Source organism: Pagrus major, chromosome 1, assembly GCF_040436345.1.
Source record: "Pagrus major chromosome 1, Pma_NU_1.0".
NCBI lineage: Eukaryota > Metazoa > Chordata > Actinopteri > Spariformes > Sparidae > Pagrus > Pagrus major.
Window position 1 is genome coordinate 25,419,258 of NC_133215.1, and position 18,645 is coordinate 25,437,902.

General features: G+C 40.8%; 1 protein-coding gene across 2 annotated transcripts; it reads left to right on the top strand.

Moving 5' to 3' along the window:
* The first annotated feature begins 1,156 nt into the window (after positions 1-1,156).
* Positions 1,157-18,645, top strand: adgre5b.1 (adhesion G protein-coupled receptor E5b, duplicate 1). 2 transcript variants are annotated; one of them, XM_073471924.1, is made up of 17 exons: positions 1,157-1,485; positions 6,086-6,157; positions 6,454-6,603; positions 6,693-6,815; positions 8,020-8,157; positions 8,490-8,533; positions 10,334-10,444; positions 10,539-10,692; positions 10,801-10,920; positions 11,038-11,240; positions 11,407-11,574; positions 12,355-12,549; positions 13,517-13,734; positions 13,876-14,034; positions 15,223-15,391; positions 15,594-15,695; positions 16,530-18,645. In XM_073471924.1, exons 1-17 carry the CDS (start codon positions 1,455-1,457, stop codon positions 16,569-16,571), a joined length of 2,199 nt encoding a protein of 732 aa, XP_073328025.1. In that variant the 5' UTR covers positions 1,157-1,454; the 3' UTR covers positions 16,572-18,645. The 2 variants fall into 2 exon arrangements, with proteins under 2 accessions (XP_073328025.1, XP_073328018.1); XM_073471917.1 differs by having other exon boundaries at positions 1,361-1,485; positions 10,798-10,920.

Consider the following 18,645-nt stretch of genomic DNA (forward strand, 5'->3'; position numbering starts at 1 on the left):
GTCAGGATATGTACCTTTCTTCTACAAAATTAGTGATTTAAAAAAGGTCATAACATTAAAAAGGATACAGTGTACTCAACCCACTTATGGAGCTAACGTTTGCTTAATTAGCCTGCCAGCTACAGCTGATGAGTCATTTCAGCCAACAAAATGGACAGTTGAAGAATGAGAGGCCTGTTTTTGTGCAGGTGTTTGTTGAAAAAGTTACTAAATAATTCATGTGGTAAACCTGCCAGTGTTATCAGTGTAAACTGGTGCTGGAGCGATGTAGCTCCAGTGACTTAGGGGGACGGGGCTGTAATGCTCGAAGCTGAAGCTGCTGTGGTTGAGTTTTGTTTTTGTTGCACTCACCAAACCATAGGAAACCAAACACTAACCAAAGTGTCCTCACATATTTTCTAGTACTACTATTAAGCTTCCTTGAATGGTTTGTTGGTCTACTTGTTGAGTCATCATGAAACCGTAGATCTTATCCGTTGAGATAAAATATATTTCCATGTGTGTGGATTGTTTGAGCTCAGAGCTTTAGATGATAGAGCTCCTTTTCATGGTGTTGAGTTTCTACCCCATTTCCTCTAAACCACATCATTGTGCCCTTGAAGAGGATTTCACTTTAATAGCAGTGACCCTGTGTCCGTCTGCAGTCTGTTTGCTTGCTGTCCGGGGGGTTGAGAAAAGGCAGAAGGTCTTTCATTGGAACTGGGTGAAGGGCTGAACATTTGGGGGGAACGGAGGAAAAGTAGGAGGAGATGGAGAGTAGGAGGCAGGAGGAATTGGAACGGATATAAGATTACTTACTGGCAAATCTCAAGTACGGCAGCAGCTGTTTAGACTGAGTGTTAGTCATTGCCCTCTCGTCGTCCCCCCCCCTCTTTTTCTGTCTCTCATGAGTGTTGTGAATAGCTCCTGAAATAGAGCCCACTGGAGCGTAAAGGGAAATGTGAAAGACAGAGGGGGGTTTGTGCAAGCAATGTGATACGGTGCCTGTGAGAAATGTGTTCACATGCAAAGATACTGTACAGTGAAAGAAAAGACCACGAAACACAGAGAGACAAGAGGGAGAAAAGAAAGAGAGGGAGAGAGAGAGAGGGGGAGAGAGAGAGAGAGAGGGAGAGAGAGAGAGAGGGGTGGGGAATCGAGGAGAGCCAGGCTGCTCAGACTGAAAGTCAGAGAGAGGAAGAAAGCTGGTGAAGGTTCACTGTTATTTTTCCTGCCACACAGAATTACCGTCTACAGAAAGGATTTATCTTTCCTCACTGTTCACTTTTTGTTCTTTCTTTTCATACTTTGTGGATATTCTGGACCTTGGACTTGACAGAAGACTGAAAAATACCAAAACCCTTCTTTGAACTTTGTGACGGGATCTAAACCTTCCCTTACAGGACATCAACCAGATTTACATTAAGATCTGATTAAGTCATCAGCTGTGTGAGAATATTTGGTTTGCCTTTGACATGGGGCCTGGGAAGGAGCTACTTTCTCTTGGTAAGTCTATCAATGAGAGCACAATATGTGTGTGTGTGTGTGTGTGTGTGTGTGTAACTGGGTGTGTGTGTAACTGGGTGTGTGTGTAAAGGTTACAGAAAACTCAAGAAGAAACAAAAAGTACAGGGAAGTTCAGACATTTTGTAACACCTCAGATGATGAACTTCTACATTCTGTTTCAGTCAGACACAGAACTTTTAAATCATGTGCGGCACGTGTAGAAAAATTACGATATAACCTCTGATATAGCAGATGTTACCATGGTCACAACTTCTACATTTGATAGTAGGGCAGGCGACATTTTAGACTCTTAATTCTAGCTCGAATGGGCCACATCAGTAATGTTAACCCTGTGCTGCCCTCCAGCTGTGTTTGACTGAGCTGATGTGTGGACAGGTCGGAGTGACTGCTGTGTAGTAAGAACCTCTGTCACTGGACTGATGCTGCAGGACTGACCCGGTCAGTCTGAGCTACTCCTCGGGCTGTCAGAGTAAAATAAACCTGAGCCAGACCCAACCAGTGAATCAGCACAGGAAGAATCATCTAAGACTTTGTTAAGCCACAAACCTTGTGTATTATGAAATTTGTGGTTATCCAACTATGTCAGGCAGATTTCAGAAACCGCAACCATAAATAGATATTAATAACATGGGCTACAGTGTATAATCAGATGTCATGTCATCATTATTCTTTATGTTAACCATGATGTTACTATGTAGGACATATACTGTACATGGCATATCCTAAACTAAAAGGGGCTCTGTGCAACAATTTGCTGTAACTTACATGCATTAATCACCTTTTTTAACCACATGTGAGTGGATTGTAACATGAAGTGAAAAATGAGACCAACAGAGAACAGCAATAGCTAACATTGGTTTAGAAATGGAGTCTAATATGTAAAAAAAAAAGGTGAAACATTAAAAAAATGTACTAAAATGATCTGTAGAATGTGAAGAAATAACATTTTTGATGCCCACAATATCTACTGAATTTAGCATGCGAACCAGCGAGCCCCATCCCATCCCCGTCCAAACCTCCTGTGCTAGCAGTGTAAACACCGACACTCCCATGGTGCTTCAAGCTCCCAGTCCGGACCACTAGTTGCACTGCTAACCAAGCTAATAAGCTAACAGTGGGTCTAGTTAGCAGCAGTATTCTGCCCAGTGTTTGTTTTGACTACAACTAATTTCTTACATATTGTACCTTTAATAGGCTGTAAGTTTAAACATGATATGTGGATCTCAACAGGGCTCACCTTTGAACCCACATCGTCTGATGGCCATTAAATCCCACCTATTTTTATGTATTTTTATTATTTATTTTGATCTCACAACTGCCAGCTGAATATGATACAATTAATGTTATAATAATGTCCTAACTGTGTGTACACACAAAATAAGTAAGGCCCACAAAATGTGCTGTTTCCACTTAACAGGCATTTGTGGAAGCTAAAGAGATTTACTCTTGACATGGTGACGGTAGACAGAGCTACTCTCAGATCATGCTCAGTGTCAAGCCTCTACCTCTGCTTTGTTTTGAGCTGGACCAAAGTAGAAAAGCCAGCTTAAGACAAATATTACACTACAGGTAATATTATATGCAACCTGTATAAACTGTGTAAGTATAATGTTACCTGAAATCTGCTATGATCAAATCACACACCAACATGAAAGAACTCCTCTCATGTTAGTCTTTCACTCATAGTGACAAACCCAAGATTTATGACCAGACACTGTGGTTTCCCTCAGCTTCACAGAGCATTTTGGGTTTTTTTCAGCCCATTTTTGTTTTATTTTCTTGCCCACAGTGTTATGGTTTTGGTTTTCTCACTTGCACTAACCTTGTTTCCAGCAGTAGCAGTCAGCTGTTTTCAGCCGCTACACTCTCATACCCACTGACTGTATGCTTAATAAATGGCACAAAGACAAAGCTAGTGACGAGCTTGTCAATGTAGTGGAACATTTAGCAGCTAAAGAGTCAAATGGTGGAGACCAAAAACCTAACCCTAACCCTGTGAATACTCGACTTTATGAAAGTGATACGAGAAGAACGCAAGATCTACCTGGCTATTGAAAGTGCAAATGAACTGGCTGTACAGAAAGCCAAAACAGAGATTACACAGTTAATCAAAGAAGAGCTCATCAGATTACAAAATTCCTACCAGCTGACGAGCAAAGGCCGGTACAAAGTGTTGTAGAGGAGGAAGCAAGGCTCTCTGGAGGCGTTTTCATCTCTCACCAGTCTCCTGTCATCACCACTGTTGCATCAAAGTGGTTGAAGAATATTTTAGTCTATATTTTTTACTAATGTTTCCTTCGATCGCCTAAGTTTAGTGAATTCAGTTCAACACTTACTGAAAAGTTTCACTGGACATAACACATTAACAGACACTATTGATTTCTTGAGATGAGCCATTAGATTGATTTATGTCCTTTGATCATAAGCTATTAGGATGTCAAACACAAACTGGCGCCTTTGAGCGCGTCCGCCTTTCACTACTGTCTTTTGAAAGGTCATTTTGTTGAACTGTACACATGTAATTAAGCAGCATTTATTAGTCAGTTTGATGTTTGATAAGAGTAAAATAAGGCCTTTGCTTTATAAGATATTGCAGTTGCTTTCATATGCATGTGCATTTGCACATATTTGTCTGCAAGGCACAGAAATATAGACAAACCTGTATGCAAATTATATATATATATATGTACAACTTCCACTTTCGGTTGGGCCCAAATTTAATGAAACAGGATGAGAAACAGATGCACAAAATATGCAACTTACAGTTACAGACACACAGATAAGACATACAGAGAGGATAGTTTATGTGACAGACAACTATTCTCATTCACCACCGTGCATACTGGTGAATGAAAGTCAGCTGCAAGCTGAGCACAAAGTCCCCCTTTGTATATTTTCAAGCTTTGTTTCTGTCCGCAGTGACTAAGTCATAAAGCTAGACTCAGTCACACTGTCTCACTGACAAACTCTGCCTGGCTTTCCTGAAGTGGTGTTACTATGGGAGCTCCAGCTTCATCGTAGATCAACAGAGGACTCATTGTGAGCCAGGGAGGGAAACACACAGGGAGAAGTGGGATATCTTTTACTTATGCCATGTGAAGGGGGGCGCTGTTCTCTGCCTTACCAGTGACACATGAGTCAAAAATTGAGACCACCACGTGTCTGTTGTGCTGGTAGGTGCTGTAGACAAAAAGTTGCACTAGTCCTCCCAGAGAAAAGGGGAAGGCAGTTGCAAGTGGTTTCACAAGTGAGAGAAGGAAAGACACTGTGAGTCATGTACGCATGTAACCCAGCCACACCACAAAGACACACACATAAGCGCTCATATGAACACCGTCTAGTTACTCCACTGAAGAATGGCAGATGTTGTCAGCTTGAAATCACAGCAGCTACCGTCAGGCTAGTGGCACTGGTACGAACTGGGCACAGCTGAAGCTAACGAGAATATATGTCAATATTCACATGGCGGCCATTTTCCTCCAACATCAGACTCAGGGTGGGACGCTCAAATGTCGTACTGCTGTGTACCAGGTTTCAAGTTGTAAAAATATAAAAATCAGACAAATAGTTTCATCATTTCATTTCATCACTTTGTGTTTGAATGCTAATGTCAGCTAATAGGTTGTCAAGTGTGAAGGTTTATCTTGAAATATGGCCCATGTCCCTCCAGATTGTCATTATCCATCATCTTTTCAGCTGCCAATTTATTGACGAGTGTTTTACTGATAAAAAAAATTGTGAGATTCCCTTCCTTTATACGACATGAAACCTGGAACACAGCAGCATAGCATTATTATTAACACCATTCGAGCTTCCCACCTGAGTGTGGTGTCAGAGGATAATGGCCACTGTGTGAATAATCACAGGATAAGTGATAACTTTGACCTGCTGGTGGTGCTAGATAAAAAAAAATAGGATCATCAAAGTCTATCATCCTCTGGGGACCATGAATATCTGTAAAAAAAAAATTCATGACAATCACCCAATAGCTGCAGAATTAAGTCAGCGTGGACCGAAATGTTGGACCAACTGACCTACCCACAGACTGACTTCCTCAGAGCCATGCTGCTGGTATGGTCACAGTCAAACCACTACAACATAATCCATATCCCTGCTGTTGATCCAAATGTTAATTATGCTCCAATTACTTCTTGCCATATCAAAACATATATCGTACTTCCAGAGGAGTATTGAGGAGGCAACAATTGCTGTCACATGCAGTGGTGCGCCAATTGTATTTTCTGAAATACTACTTTACACATCGGGTTTGGTGATGGGTGCAGGACTCAAAAAGTGAGCACTGGTCAGCTGGTAGTACCTTGTCCTCTGTTTACAGGTACTTCTGTGGGGGGAAGGTTACATTTAAGATTGAATTTTTTCTTAAATGGTCACTAGAGGAGTGGCTCTTTGAGCCAAGGGTGACTTGGCAGTTCAAAAGCCTGTTCTGGGTGAAATTATGAAATTTCCTGTACGCGCCTGACTGGCTGAATAAAGCTTATTGCATTATTGTGTCTTCCTTGTTATTGTAAGATTTGAACTGTGAATTGAAACTAAGTGGCCTCTCTCTCTTCTCCCACAGGCTTGCTGTATATGGTGGGGATTTGTTTGTCATGTGACCAGGGCTTCTCCGGAAGAAGCCCCAAATGTTTTGGTAATAATCTGCCGTCACCTTGAATTTCAACCAATCCTCTTGCTTCTGTCCATCGATACCTTATTCTGGCTTCAACTTAAACAAGAACTCTTCTGTGCTGTTCCCATCATACAATTCTGTACCTCTTACTGGAGTTGATTGCCAAAAACTACCCGTTTTGATGACACTCCTCTTCGTTTTTCCATTTTAGGCATTTAAGCACTGTTCATGTCCAGACTGCATTACAATGAAAACAAACATGTATATTATGAGGTGTATCACTATAATTGTATTGTCTTTACTATTTACCTCTTCAGACATAAACGAGTGCGAAAACATCTCGGAGAATTGTGGGAATCACACGCTGTGCTTCAATACGAATGGCAGCCATTACTGTCAGTGCCAGTCTGGGTTCACAAACCGCCACCGCAAGGTTAACTTCACAGCTGCAACCGGACAATGCCTAGGTGAGTGTGAGTGTGTGTGTGAGTGTGTTTGTGTGTGACCAGTGTCTTGATCAACTGATCTGACTCATCTCCATTTGTTCTTCTGTCAGATGACAATGAGTGCCTCGGTTCTGTCAACATCTGTGGTCTTGGTGGTAATTGCTCTAACCAGATCGGGAGCTATATGTGCATCTGCCAATTTGGGTACACCAACAGCAGTGGATCCTGCATCGGTGAGTAGTATCTACTTTTTTGTGTGCACACTTATCATGTTGAAGTTGATTGGTGCTGTGCAGAGAGTTAGATGAGAAACAATATGTTCAGCAGACTCCTCAAGGCCAGATGGAGGAGGTGTGAAAGTCAGCAGGGCTGGAACTTCCCTTTTAAGCCCTTGCTTAACAAATTTCACACAGCTGCCTTCATCACGTCATATGTGTATAACCATGAATAAGCAAGAACATTCAACAGTTTGAAAGTGTGCGCTGTTGTCACCAACAACAGAAACACACGATAGACTAAATTCATGGAGAGAGATTGCAGCAGGATGCTGGATGCAGCCAAAGTCACGCCTCTTGTGGTGGACCACCATGGGACCTGAATGGAGAAAGACAAATCATTTTTGATCCTGCTTTAATTGTGCAAGGAGTTACACATATGATGTTTGTCAATTTACAAGATAATTTGTTTTTTTATGTTGAGCAAGCGGTTAAAAAAAAAAAAAAAACTGTACTCGCCTCGGCTCTGTGTTTTTCTACAGAAGCTCTGCCTATGAACACTAACGAAGTCGCTCATTAATCCAAAACACCAGCCTCTGTCCCTCCACTGTGGTCTTTCAGTCTAATTAAGTGTCTGATATCTGAATTAAAAGGCAACAACACCAAGTTCAAAAGTTACCATACGCAAACATGCAAGAGATTGTAGTGGTATTGTCATCATTTCCTTGAGCTGCTCAGTGAGGAACAGAAACAACAACCCTAGTTGTTTACAGGGATATGGGCATATTTCTCATGTTCAAATTAAGCTCTGTATAATTATCAAAGAATCAGGGTGCTCACAGTTTAACACAAGGAACATTTCCAAAATTAAAACTGCCTGTCGTGAGCTGATCTCAAAAAGGTCACACATGCTTTCGTTTCATCATGATTCAACTACCATAACTCCCTTTACTCTGACCTTAACAACAAAGCCATCTCCTGCCTCCCACTATTTCAAATTGCAGCTTTTAACTAACCTTGGCAAGACAGCAGCTCACGACACTGGTTTCCGGGAAAGAGAGCTGTCTCTGAGATTGTTTTAGCAACAAAGTGAGGCTCACACGGCCGTGCCCCTGGTTACACTGCAGAGATGTTTGTCCCGTTTGCAATGCGTGCTTCATTCAGATTTGTTTCAGACTCTGACATCATTGCCCTTGTGTCTCTGCTTTCTCTCCTTACACAGACATAAATGAATGCAGTCAAGCTGAAGGGAAAGAAGACCTCTGTGGAGAAGGGACTTGTAAAAACATTAATGGGAGTTACCGGTGCGTGTGTCAAAAAGGATACACTAATTATGGCAACGACAGGACCCCTTGCTCGAGTGAGTGTACACATGCACATGCAGATGTCCTCATAGTAGCTGCTATTGCCTTTTTAAAATACAACACTACTTTCTCCACTGAACCTTCTGCTGTGTGCTGTAGTTTTCTGTATCTTCTGGGCCCCAGTTTTCTTTTTCTCCTCCTCCTTCTCACTTTACTGTCTGTGTTGACTCATCTGATTCCAGATAATCTGTAGTGTAGGTCTCACAGGATAATGGAGATGAGTTTCTGTTTAGTGCTGCAAGACAGATTTCATACTCCTTTGCTCGCAATGAATAGTGTCAAACCAAACTTGTGCGATAAGAGAGATGTTTTGTTCTGTTCCATCTAGAGCTTGCCTGTGACAGCTTCAATGCCCACAGCGGGCCTGCGCCGGTAAGCTGCATGTTTAAATACTATATTATTATCACAATTCTGCATACTGCAACAATTAGGAATAAATTGAAGGGAAATTATTGGAGAGGCACAGTCCCTCCCCTTTTAGTGGACTACCATGGGACCTTATTTCAGGTGAAATACTGGCTGTATTGTAGTCGGTGGCGAAAGACAAATAATTTTTTGATCCTGTTTGCAATGAATTACACATTGAATGTTTGTCACTTAAAAAGATGGTTTTGCAACTCAAGAGTCACCATTTGTCATAACACTGTGGAAGTACAAAAATCTGAAAATACGTCATATGAAATCCTACACTCCGAACACTTCAAGAGCTAGTTCAACATTCACGGTGCAATATCTAACAATTTTGGTTGTAAACATTCAAAAAATAACAACAGAATAAAGAAATAACAATTTTGACATTATGTTGTTTGTATATTGTTGCAGGGATATCTACTGAAGTTAGCACGCTAACCAGCTAACCCTGTCACATCCCTGTCCAAAGCTCCTGTGTTAGCAGCGTAAATACAAATTCTCCCCCAATGCTGCAAGAACTCAGTACGAGCTAGTTGCACAACTAACTGAGCTAACAAACGCTACAGTTAGCAGCAGTTAGCGGTTACTCTGGTAATATGCTGCCCCCTATTTGTTTAAGTGTGAATTCAACAGGTGGCCAAATCTTTATTTTGTGCCTTTCAGTTCACACGGATAAAAAAAGTTCTCAGTCCCAAAAAATTAATTAGGTCCTGTTCATTTGTTCTGTGTACCTCTATATTACTTGTAGCAGTAGCAAAAGTAAAATAACTTGACTCTCAACATGGAATCTCTTTTGTTTTTATTTATCCAGTTTCCAGTTTCCTTGTTAACAACAGTTATTGTTGCTGCTTGCATGATTGTTGACCATCCATGGCAATCCCAATGACCAATCAGAGGCTGCGTTCATGATCTGTGGACCAATCAGAGGCAGAGTAGGGCAGGTCTTTTCAGGAAAAACAGTGGGATCCATAATAAGGCCGCTATGTGTGAAATATTACCCTATTCCTCACTGCCTGGGGTCTGTTAAAAGAGTTAATGCGCAAAATGTTTGATGGAAGCGGATTGGCCGAATGAAGTCTGATGTAGTGAACATTCAACTCACATGACTGATCAGCTGTTTCCGCTGCCTGCGAACAGCACAGCAGTTCAAAAGTGGGCTTGGACATACGGAAATGTTGCAGCCAAAGGCTGGCTGTAAAATGCATCTCCACGATGACCTCCCAAAATTGTTGCGTGCGCGTTCTCTCCCATGTGTATGTCGTCGTCTTATCACCCTTGCTGCGTGCATTATAATCACTGCATTTCTTCATCGTCTCCGGACAGCATGCAACATGGCCGATGTTAGCTGACATGCAAGAACAACTACAACTTGCCCTATATATAGAAAGTAATTCCTGAAGACCTCTCTCCATTTTGTCTCTCTGGTTTGTTTACCTCAAACTGCAGCTTTCCAAAATTATATTTTTAATTGACAAACATATGTGTAATTCATGGCACAATTCAAACAGGTTAAATAAATATTTATCTCTCTACATTAACCACCATACATATAATGCCCCTGGGACACACCAGGAGGGGAGGGACTTTGCCTCTCTATAGAGGATTTATTGTTGCACTTGTCTGTGCTAGGGGTGCAAGGGCAAGTGTCTTCTTAAAGAAGATTTTCAGCTCATTTCCTTTATTTATTGCCCTGTAGGGTTTAGTATATGTGAACTTCATTATAAGGCAAACTAAATAGTCTAATTATTCTCTGTCTCTTAGTCACTTGGAGGCCTGGCAGACATTTTGTTCATGATGAGAAACAGCTGTTTGGCTCTGTCTAACCCCAGCCTCAGTGGTGAAGTGAAAGCTGATGGCGAGGCGCTACTGGAGGTCAGAGCAGCAGATACAAAACACAAACACACCCATTACAACACTCGCAAACACATACAGTACTCTCATTTCCCCCTCTTGTTTCCTGCAACAGAAACTTTTCACAGCGACCGACGACATCCTGACCCCTGGTCACCTGGACAGCAGTGAAGATGTGAGCCAACTGCTCGGCACAGTGGAGAACGCTATCATGCTCATTGGTCCACAGCTCAAACACAACCGCACCAAGATAGAGACCACAGAGACAGGTAACAGCGTCCATAAGCTGTGATTCGAATACGGTGAAAAAAAACAATGAAGCAATAAAAAATTTGAGCTGAACTGTGTCATTTCAAATGAGTTATCTGTTCAAGTAGACGCAGAGATTGCAGTGCAGAGAGGAAAGACTCGACCCACTGGACCGGTACACCTGACCAATGAGCACGCTGCACTCGAGACTGACTGGACAACAGCAGCTGGGACGGGATCGTACCCTGGTAAACTTCTCTTCTCTTCTCTTCTCTTCTCTTCTCTTCTCTTCTCTTCTGACAAATAAGTCACAATATTCATGTATATCAAACACTTTTCATGTCTCTTATTATGGTCCTTTACAGGTTTTGCTATGGCTGCATTGTTGAGCTACAAGAACCTTGAGATTTCTGTTAACCAGTCCTTTGAGGATCTCACGGGACGTGAAAACGACGCCATGGTTCTCTCCTCCTTAAATGTCTCCTCTAAAGTCGTGTCTGTTGTGGTCTCTAACCCGTCCACTCAGAACTTGGACCGCCCTGTCAAAATTACCCTCAGACATCTTCAGGTAGTCCAACTTCTCCTGGTGTTTTCATTGTGGTCTCACTTCTACCACTTTGGTACCTCTTTTGACATGTCCTTATAAATAAATAAAAGAAAGAGGAGTATTGGAATATGAATATATATGAAACCTACAGCCTGATTTTGACATAAGGATTTTGTTTTGATCATAGGACAGAAAGGAGTCTCGTGAGGTGGAATATATCTGTGCGTACTGGAGTGACAGAGGGACCTGGTCCACAGATGGTTGCTATCATCAGCTCTCCAACGCCACACACACTGTGTGTACCAGTGAACATCTGAGCAGCTTCGCTGTGCTCATGGCACTCTACCCCATGAAGGTAAGACGCAGACACACACACACACCATAAAAGCCAAAGTATGTTGATCTTTCAAAGGCATTTAGTGTTGGAATGTTGTTAGTTCTCCTTTAAAGTGAGTGTAAAACCCCGCTAAGAGAAAAGGTTTTTGGATACGTTATAAAATGAAAACTATTTTTTATGGCGGAGTGCTGAGGATGAGCTGAGGGGTCACACAGCCTGAGGGAAGAAGCTGCTCTGTAGTCTGGAGGTAGGGCACTAAAACTTAGTTTACCTTACTTCTTATACTATCACCATATTACAGTTATTAATCCAACCTAGCCACGAATAGACCCATAACCTAACTATGCATCCTGCAAACAGGGGCACCCCCATGGATTTTGAAAGTAGTGGGGTGGCCATCAAAAGGTACCACCTCATTTGCTACTATATCATTGATTTTCACATTTCAATTTTATTGTATATAATTTTTCATAATAGACATTTGAATCCATGATGTCACCTTTCATGACAGTGCTGTTGTTACCACAGTCTCATCTTTTCATCCAGTCATGTACTCCTAGGCCTGGCCTAGCCAGCACAACAGCTCCTATCAAATTCAGCCAGATAGTTTCTGTAATGTGAGGCAACAAATATGCAAATTCTTAGTTTAGTATGTCAACCTTCTAGATGTTGCTGTATAAATAAACACAGTAGACAGACAGAATAAAAACGCTACTGAGAAAACTATAAATTAACCAGCTAATGTTAGCTGCTGCTGTTAGCACTGCCTCTTCACTTTGATGCTGTCTCCTCTTCTAGCACCCCTTTGGTCTCAAATTGGTGAGCACCATCGGGCTGACCATCTCCCTGCTGTGTCTCATCCTGTGCATCCTGACGTTCAAGTTCTGCCGCTCCATACAAGGGACCCGCACCACCATCCACCTCCACCTCTGTATCTGTCTCTTTATGGCAGACCTCGTCTTTCTGGCTGGTATTTCACAAACAACACCTAAGGTACGTTTGTGCAAGAAAATAGTGACTTCAGTTACATGGAGTGCAATAGTCTGACTACCGACCTTGCCTTTATTAAGAGAGGTATTTGGCTAAGATGTTTACAATGGCTTGAAGTCATCTACTTATCCTGCTTGGTTAAACAGTGAAGGGAATCTTAATAATACCTAATAGACCTAAAAGATAACTTCAACTAAAAATGAAAATTCAGTCATTATCTGCTCCCCCCATGCTGATGGAAAGTCAGGAGAGGTTTTGTAGTCCACACAACATTTCTCGAGCTTCACATCTAAACAGCGTTGTAACACTCTCCTAAACAACTGAAGTAGATGGGGACAGAAAAAAAACCCAAACATAAAATGGTTCCATACTGCTAGTCCATCGTAATCCAAGTCTCAGGATCCCAAATTGTTTTAAAAATGTTATTTACACCCTTGACGTGTACTCAACCCTGTGCACCAGCTCTAAACATTGTGTGCTAATGCTTGTAGCTTAGCAGTTAAAGTCACGATTTTGGCTATAAAAGGATGAAAAGAAATCGATTTGAGGCTTCCAGAGACTTGGATTATGGCGGGCGGGCAATTTTTCTATTGTTTTTGTACGTTTTAAAAGTTGTTTAAGAGAATGCTGCAACGCTACTTTGCTGTGAAGCTCCATAAAAACAAAACTTCATCTGACTGTGAATAGATAATGACTTTATTTTCATGTTTGGTGAACTATTTTTTTGTACTAAGAGTTTGAATGCAGGACTTTGACTTGTGATACTGATGGTACTACTTCTTTCACCAATCATCTTAATCTAATTAATGTGACTGTGATACAATAATCTAATTACAGTAATAAAAAAATATTGCTTCTTGTTCAAACTATTATCTTAATCACATCACTGCTGTAATTGCAGTGACATTTCATTTGTCCACTCCTTCCTCTCTGATCTGTTCTGTCCTCATGTTGTCATATTAAACGACAGGGCGGCTGCAGGTTCGTTGCAGCATTGCTTCATTACTTCTTCCTGGGAGTTTTTACCTGGATGCTGTTGGAGGGGGTGCAGCTGTACCGTATGGTGGTCCTGGTGTTCAATGCCACCATCCGGCCCCTCTACTTATTCCTCACTGGTTATGGGACACCGCTTGCTGTCGTCATTATAGCTGGCGTCATTAGACCGCAGGGATACGGCACAGACGAGCAGTAAGTGTTACAGAATGTGTGTTTGAATTCTTGATGTGTGATAGCGGTTACATCAGTGGGTTACACAGAGCGGCTGTTATCTATCTCGGTGACGTAAAGAAAATCCCGTCATGCACATGTGTTTTCTTTCTTCCTCACCAGCTGCTGGCTGTCCCTGGAACACGGCCTCATCTGGAGTTTCTTCGGCCCCGTGTGCCTCATCATCATCATCAACGTCTTCTTTTTCATCGTCACCGTCTGGAGGCTCGCCCAGAAGTTCACCAGCCTCAACCCAGACTTCTCCAAGCTACACAAAATTAAGTCAGTCTGCGTGTTTCTTTGTTTGTTTGCTTGTGGCTTTTTTTGTGTTTCTGCTCCTGCTCTTGTAAACTTTGAAGTAATGTGACCCAAACCTTTTGCACTGCACGTGCAAACACAGAGTTAATAGTAAGTTGGTCATATGGGGACAGCTTTGGGAGCTGAAAAGTGGATGGAAAGAATGTGAGAGTTTTGTGGGGGAAAATGGAGAGAATGTTTTCATAGTACCGACTCTACTCTCTAATGGGGTGACTCCCCCCCCAACTCCATCTATGCATGCTCATTTTTTTTAACTCCACTCAGTCAGTGTATTTGGAGAATAAATATGTGCAGCTGCAAAACACATCTAAGCTTTAATAAAAAAAGAGAAAAGAATCCATCCTTGGATAGACTGCTTCATCAATCAGTGAAGTTCAATTTAGTTCAGTGAATTGGGAATGTGAACTTGCTGTCCTGAAATGGAGGGAGACGTTTTTCAGTTAAACTTAGTTTAGTTAAACTGTCGGTGGAGAGATCAGTATCGCATCCACATTTCAGGAGGAATCTTGGAAGCAGTGGCGGACTCAGGATGTTTGAGGGGCAGGGGCGAAAAAAAAAGGGCGCCAGCTGAATGCAGACGGGAAACTAGTGTGGAGAAAATCGGGATAAATTTATAGCGAACTGGAAACGCACCTTAGAAGGCATTTTATTGTTTTTTTTGCACTGAAAGGGCACCCTAGAGGGCACTTTATTAATGTTTATCTAACACAGAGACATTCAAAAGGGCCCTTTTGTGGCACAACTGTATCTTAATGTTAATTATATTGTGAATTATTCATGGGAATAAGAGGGATGCATCACCAAATACAACAAAGGGCCCATTCAGAGCACATTGCTGGAAACAGTCTTTAAAATCTGAAAGGATTTTTATGCTTTTATATCTATCAGTTGCCTTTGGCTTGTCTTCTACCACCAGCTTTTAATAGACTAAATGAATAAATAAATAGTTGAGAATGTCTCTGTTCTGTAGCTGCTTTGCTGAGGACTTGTCCCCTTTCTCGTTTCCTTTCCTCTCTTCTGGGGTTTTCCAGATACTGCAGTGGTAACTGAGTCATCTGCGTGTTTGTTCTCATGTTAATCTTTGCTTTCATTCTCTATCTGTTGCCCTTTTCTCTGATCCCCCACCACCCATCGCCCCATTTCCCTCTGCAGAGCTTTCACAGTGACAGCTATCGCCCAGATGTGCATACTCGGTCTGATGTGGGTGTTTGGGGCCTTCATGTTTGAAGAGGGCCCCATCGCGGTGGTATATATCTTCACTATCCTCAACAGCCTGCAGGGAGCGCTGGTCTTCATCATGCACTGCTTGCTGTCTAAACAGGTGGGTACAATAGAGCTGTGTGTGTGTGTGTGTGTGTGTGTGTGTGTGTGTGTGTGTGTGTGTGAGTGTGTGTGCGTGAATGAGGCTAAGACGAACAAAACAGAAATAATGATAAAAAATGAATCAACAAGTGAAAGACAAAGACCTCAGGCTGCATTGGAATATGTTTTTTTTCCGTCTAATGTTCTGCTGCCCTCTGCAGGTGAGAGAGGAGTACGCCCACTTCCTCTCATGTATCTGCACACCACAGAAGAAGAGATACTCAGACTTCAGCAGTACCAATCCCTCCAGTAGTCAGTCACAAGTAAGTATAAAGTGAGCTCACTCTAAGTCACAAACAGATGCACTTGAATACTGTGCTTCAGCATACTTAAGTATTTCCTCTTCATACTACCACAACATTTCAGAAGTACTGCACTACATTTATCTGACATTCACAGTTAAACACATATAAAAAACAAACGATTAGCTTGTAAAGTATGATGCGTTGTTAAAGATTAAGCTACCTAACATTGTATTAGTTAAATGTAGCTCCTCCTTGACCAACTACAACATGAGAAGCCTCTTTACATGTTAGTAACCTCTTCAGCCCAAGCATATCTCAAACTCACAGACATTTATTTTGACCCATTGTCTGATGATAACTACTGTACATTTGTAATTTTTCATTTCATGTAATAGTGAAGCCATAAATAAACAACATATACATAAACATACATTTACTTAGGCAACTTTAGGCCAGCACATAATGCATACCCCGCCACTGACATTGAAAACTACTTTATAGAAAGGTTATAGAAGTAATGGAGATATAATTGAATGGTGGTTATGAAAACATGCAGACCATAAATAGCTTCTCATTTTATAAAAAATTTAGGGGAAATATTTGGAGCTTCAGGGTTCAAGTGCTTAATGCATCAATGATGTTATTCCAGTAATATGATATATTTAATGATATGGCACTAAAACACTTATTTTGCATTATGCATACTTTTACATCATATATTTTACTTGTAATGGAGTATTTTTACATTGATGACTTTTACAGAAATAAAATCATGCCTCTTCCACTTCTGCAGATACATTACATATGTTGTCTTACATTGTTTCTGAACGTGTGCCATTTGTGTTCATTCAGGGTTCACGCAGTGGACAGCACACCGGAGAATCCCAGATATGAAGCGCTCTATCTTTCTATTCTACCCCAAAGACAGACTATCACACCCATCAGGGCTAAGTTAGCTCTGACTTTAAAGGTTTGGATCGCTTGAAATAAAAATTCAGTCATTATTTACTCAGCTTGCAGTCAACTGAATCTGGTTCTAGTTTTGTTCTGCCATTACACCCCCTCCTCACTTATGTTTCTGATATACAAAATTATGTAAATCTTTTGTCTGAATCATCTCAAAATCAAAAAACTTAACAAAAAGAACCTAAGAAATAAACATCATTCTTTGGGGGACAACCTAAAGCATCGGCTACAAATAGGTACCACCTGTCTGTAAAAGGCAACATGGTAAATAGTTTTGAACTGCTGCCTTAAACAGACATGAAATAAGTAAAATCTCAGGCCTTTCACATCCAAATGAAGTTAATGGAACCAAATATTTTACAAATCAAAAACCATAAATACAAATGTTCTGAAACGTGGTCTCATCTGACAATCAATAGCAAGATGTGCCAGAAAGTCTACAATTTTTCCTCCAGAAATGTGCTTATGTTCCTCTGTAATAATGTTCCACGGTGCTCTAATGGTTGATCAAGTTGTACTGATGATGACTGAATTTTTATTTTCGTGTGAACTGATTCTCTAACTGTGTTTAGCAGCAGACAAGAAGTAGCCAACTTCTAAAAGTGCTCATTCAGGAAATGAAAGTGAAGATATTTCAGTAGCTTATCAGTTCATCCAAAACATATCACAATCATACAATAAGCTGTATTCCCTTCGGAGTGAATAAAAGTGATAATGATACAAATTATTTATTTCAAGTGCAGACTATAAAGTCTACATTGTGTAGACTGCAAGAAAATATGAGTGATGCTCTTAATGTTTAAAGCACGAGCAAACAGTTTGCGCTGTATTTTATATAAATGTTTGATGTAAAAATAAGGGTGGGTGTGTTTTTTCTTCATGGGACCTTTGCAGAAAGTATTTGTCTCCACGTTGTAATGACAAAGAACTGACTGACTCAGTCAACTGACTGATGATACAAATGGCCCATGAAGTGCCTCTGACGTTCACTTCACATTCCTGTGAATCCCCTGTGGGCTACTGCAAGGATTTTACATCGCTTCTTATTTGGTTTTAAACAAAATAAGTGATGTTTTTAATCACTTGTGGCTATTTTTAAAGAATTTATCTTGGTTTGCCATTGAACTTTTCATTTTGTCACTGGTGTATTATATTTTTTTTCTTGAACCAAGAAAACAAATCCAGCAATTCACAGAAACAGACCCACCCTTTCTGATAAGCCTGCAGCTTCCTGCAATCAAACTGTGTTTATGGAATAAGATTCCATTTTGTTATCATGTTTTCTTATTATAGCTGTTCGCCTCCACTTGTTGTAAGTGACTGAAAGGCATAACAAGCCTGAAATGAGAGCTTGTTTTCATGCGGTCGAATGGGAGTTATACAGTCCTGAGTTTGTTTATTTTATTGCACTTTTTCCTTTGTAAAAATGATAATCCAGCACATCTTCACTCACACAGTGTATGGGAGAATCTAGAAGACTTGATAAGCAGCCTCACGTACAAACCTGAACAGTTTACTTGTTGTAATAAAGCTATCATTTATATATTTTTGTATTGTCTATTTTATAGAAATTGATCAGCTCATGTCAAAGACATTGATCTTCAAAGCTAAAAAGAAAGAGACCTGTTGGATTTCAAATCAATCATTTTATGGGATTGGTTTTGTCTTATGCTGTTTGTTTATATTTAAATTGCCTGTTTAAGGCCACGTATGTGTTGGTTTTAACACACCTAAACTGTTCTTCGGTTCTTACGTGGGACTGCACTTTCTGTGACCATTGTTACCTTTTATTCATGCATTGCGAAATGTATTTTATGTGAAAAAGCTACGTGCATTACGCAGCATTTTGTGAATGTAATTGAATCGTTTTGTTAGAATATATTATAGGTGTTCTAGTTTGAAGGTATATGAACTTATTTTTCTACTTTGTTTTGTTGTACGTTGTTCGGTACTGTTTTCTTTAAAGAATATGCAACACAAATTTTATTAAAGCTTCAACTTC